The 2,323-nt window shown below is 64.7% G+C and overlaps 1 protein-coding gene across 1 annotated transcript in view; it reads left to right on the top strand.

Annotated features, from left to right (window-relative positions):
- Positions 1–48: 48 nt before the first annotated feature.
- LOC103767877 (lateral signaling target protein 2 homolog) overlaps positions 49–2,323 on the top strand; it is a gene marked incomplete at its 5' end in the record, with an annotated part of 3,375 nt that continues 1,100 nt past the window's right edge. Inside the window, 8 exons of the mRNA XM_008935009.1 lie at positions 49–189; positions 266–403; positions 571–773; positions 854–943; positions 1,048–1,137; positions 1,275–1,406; positions 1,788–1,909; positions 1,987–2,104. Coding sequence (XP_008933257.1) covers positions 49–189; positions 266–403; positions 571–773; positions 854–943; positions 1,048–1,137; positions 1,275–1,406; positions 1,788–1,909; positions 1,987–2,104 — 1,034 coding nt within the window. The remainder of the gene's footprint in view (positions 190–265; positions 404–570; positions 774–853; positions 944–1,047; positions 1,138–1,274; positions 1,407–1,787; positions 1,910–1,986; positions 2,105–2,323) is intronic.

The following is a 2,323-nucleotide window of genomic DNA, read 5'->3' on the forward strand; positions in this document are numbered from 1 at the left end:
CTGGAGCCGCGGGTTGCTCCTGCCATTGCCCCTCTGCTCTCCCCACAGCGTTCCGACCCCCGCCTGCTCTCCCAGTTCTTCTTTGCCGATGAGAGGGTGACGCGGGTGGTGGCTGAGATCAACGGGCTGGATGCTGACCTGGACCCGCAGCAGTACCTGGTGCTCCTCAACCAGCTCCACCTCAGCCAGGTACAGGGGCAACCCGGGCCCCGCTGTGACCCCACTCGCCCCGAGCGGCCCCATGTGACGTCCCTGCCCTCCCCAGGCTCACTTGCTGGCCATCCTGGAGCAGATCATGGAGGAGTGCATCCCCATGCAGCGGCACAGCCGTGACTACCTGGTGAAGTTCCCCGAGGAGCTCTTGGTGGGCAACCTGGGGAACCACACGCTCTTTGCCGCCGAGGTGAGGCCAGGCAGGCCATCCCTGGGGCGGGCAGTGGGGTCCTGCTCCCCAAGGCTGGGGGTGATGGGTGCCAGCCAGGATGGCACACCTCACTGTGGCCTGACCCCAGGGATAGGAGCCAGGCTGCCCCAGGCACTGGCTCCTGACACCCGCCCCGGTTCCGGTAGTGTCTCCTGGCTGGGACCTTCCTGGAGGTGGAGGAGGTGGACGCGGCGCAACTGCGGCCCCAGGCCAGGAACCTGCTGTGCAGCCTGGAGCTGGTGCGGACTGTGCTGCGGGAGCAGAGCCTGAGCCAGCCTGGCTCCTACCCAGAGCCCGTCCGGGCTGTGCTCGTCCAGTTCGACAGGCTCTTCGCAGAGTTCGAGCTGAGGTGGGGGCCAGGGTTAGGGTGCTGCGGTGGGGGGCTCTGGGCCAGGGCTGGAGGAGCCTCACAGTCACCCATCCCTCCAGCTATGTGTCCTCACTGGTGGTGGTGAAATCTCCTGAGGAGATCTACAGGCAGCAGGAGATCATCGTGCTCTTCTGTGAGACGGTGGAGAGGTGAGAGGCACCGCGTGCCAGCCGGGGGGAGGCAGGGACCCCAGCCCTGGGGATGGGGTGGTGTCCTGGGGCTTGGCTCCACTGTAATGATTTCCCCTCCCCAGAGCCCTGCGCCTGGGCTACCTGACCCAGGAGATGATCGATGGCTATGAACCACTCCTGCTGTTCACCATCCCTCGCCTGGCCATTATCAGGTGGGTGCAGTCCCCTGGAGAAGGGGGTGATGGGGGAGCGGCTGGGTGCTCCCTGCCCTGTACCAGCCCCTTATCCCTTTGGGGAGTCGGGGTCTGGGGCAGCCCCTTGACACAAACTGGGCTCCGTCTCCTTGCAGTGGCCTCCTCATCTACCCCGAGGGTCCCCTCAGCCTGGAACGGAGCCCTGAGCAGATGTCCCAGGTCTTCAGTCCCTTCTACAACCTCCTGAAGAAGATCAGGTACATGATGGGGGATGATGGGCCTCTGCAGTGGGGCAGCAGTGGGGCTGTGACGTGGGGCTGATGCTGTCCCCTCGCTGCAGGGACCTGCTGAGAGGAGCTCTGCCTGCTGGAGAGGAGCCTGTGCACAGCTGAAACAGAGGACCCCTGTGGTCCAACCACCCCTCCAGCCTGGAGGGCACCCGTGCCCAGAGCAGACTCCCCTGCTCCCTGGGGTCTCCTGGAGGTCCGCCATGCCACCCCAGCACCCCACACCTGCATGACACAGCTGGAAATACCTAGTGCAGTGGATGACCCGGGCACCGATTTGCAGTGGGGGTGTGTGAAGGGGAGAAGGGCCAAGAAGGCAAAAGTCCCCCTGCCCACCACGACGGGGACTTTTAACACCATCCTTGGGGTAACTGCGTGCAGCTCCCAGGTCCCCAGGAGCAGCCCTGGGCTCAATGCCACCCTAGGTGCCCACTGCTTGGAGCTGCGCTCCCGCTACAGCAGCACCAAGGACATGCTGCACACCCTCTTCGTCTGCATCTCAGGTGAGTGGCCCCCTCACCACCCTCCCCTGGCACCCTGATCCCCCACCAGCATCCTGACCCCCCCTCTCCCGGTGCAGGCGTGGCAGATCAACTCCAGACCAATTTTGCCAGTGACCTGCGGAGCATCTTGAAAACAGTCTTCAAGATTGTCACCTCGCAGGCGGAGCCCTCGGAGGAGCCGCGTGCCAGCCGTGAGTAACCCCAGGGACACAAGGGACGGCTCCCGTCTGCCTGGTCCATTGCCTGTCCTTGCTGAGCCAAGGCTGCAGCCCCAGGCATGGGGCCAAGGCCACAGTGCTCAGCCCCATGGGGCTGAGCCCAACCCCAGTTTGGCTGGACCACCACAGCCCTTGTCTCCGCAGAGGAAGAGAACGGTGACCTGTGTACGGCAGATGCTCCTCACGTGGCTGACTG

This window comes from Merops nubicus, unplaced genomic scaffold (genome assembly GCF_000691845.1).
Source record: "Merops nubicus isolate BGI_N331 unplaced genomic scaffold, ASM69184v1 scaffold24612, whole genome shotgun sequence".
NCBI lineage: Eukaryota > Metazoa > Chordata > Aves > Coraciiformes > Meropidae > Merops > Merops nubicus.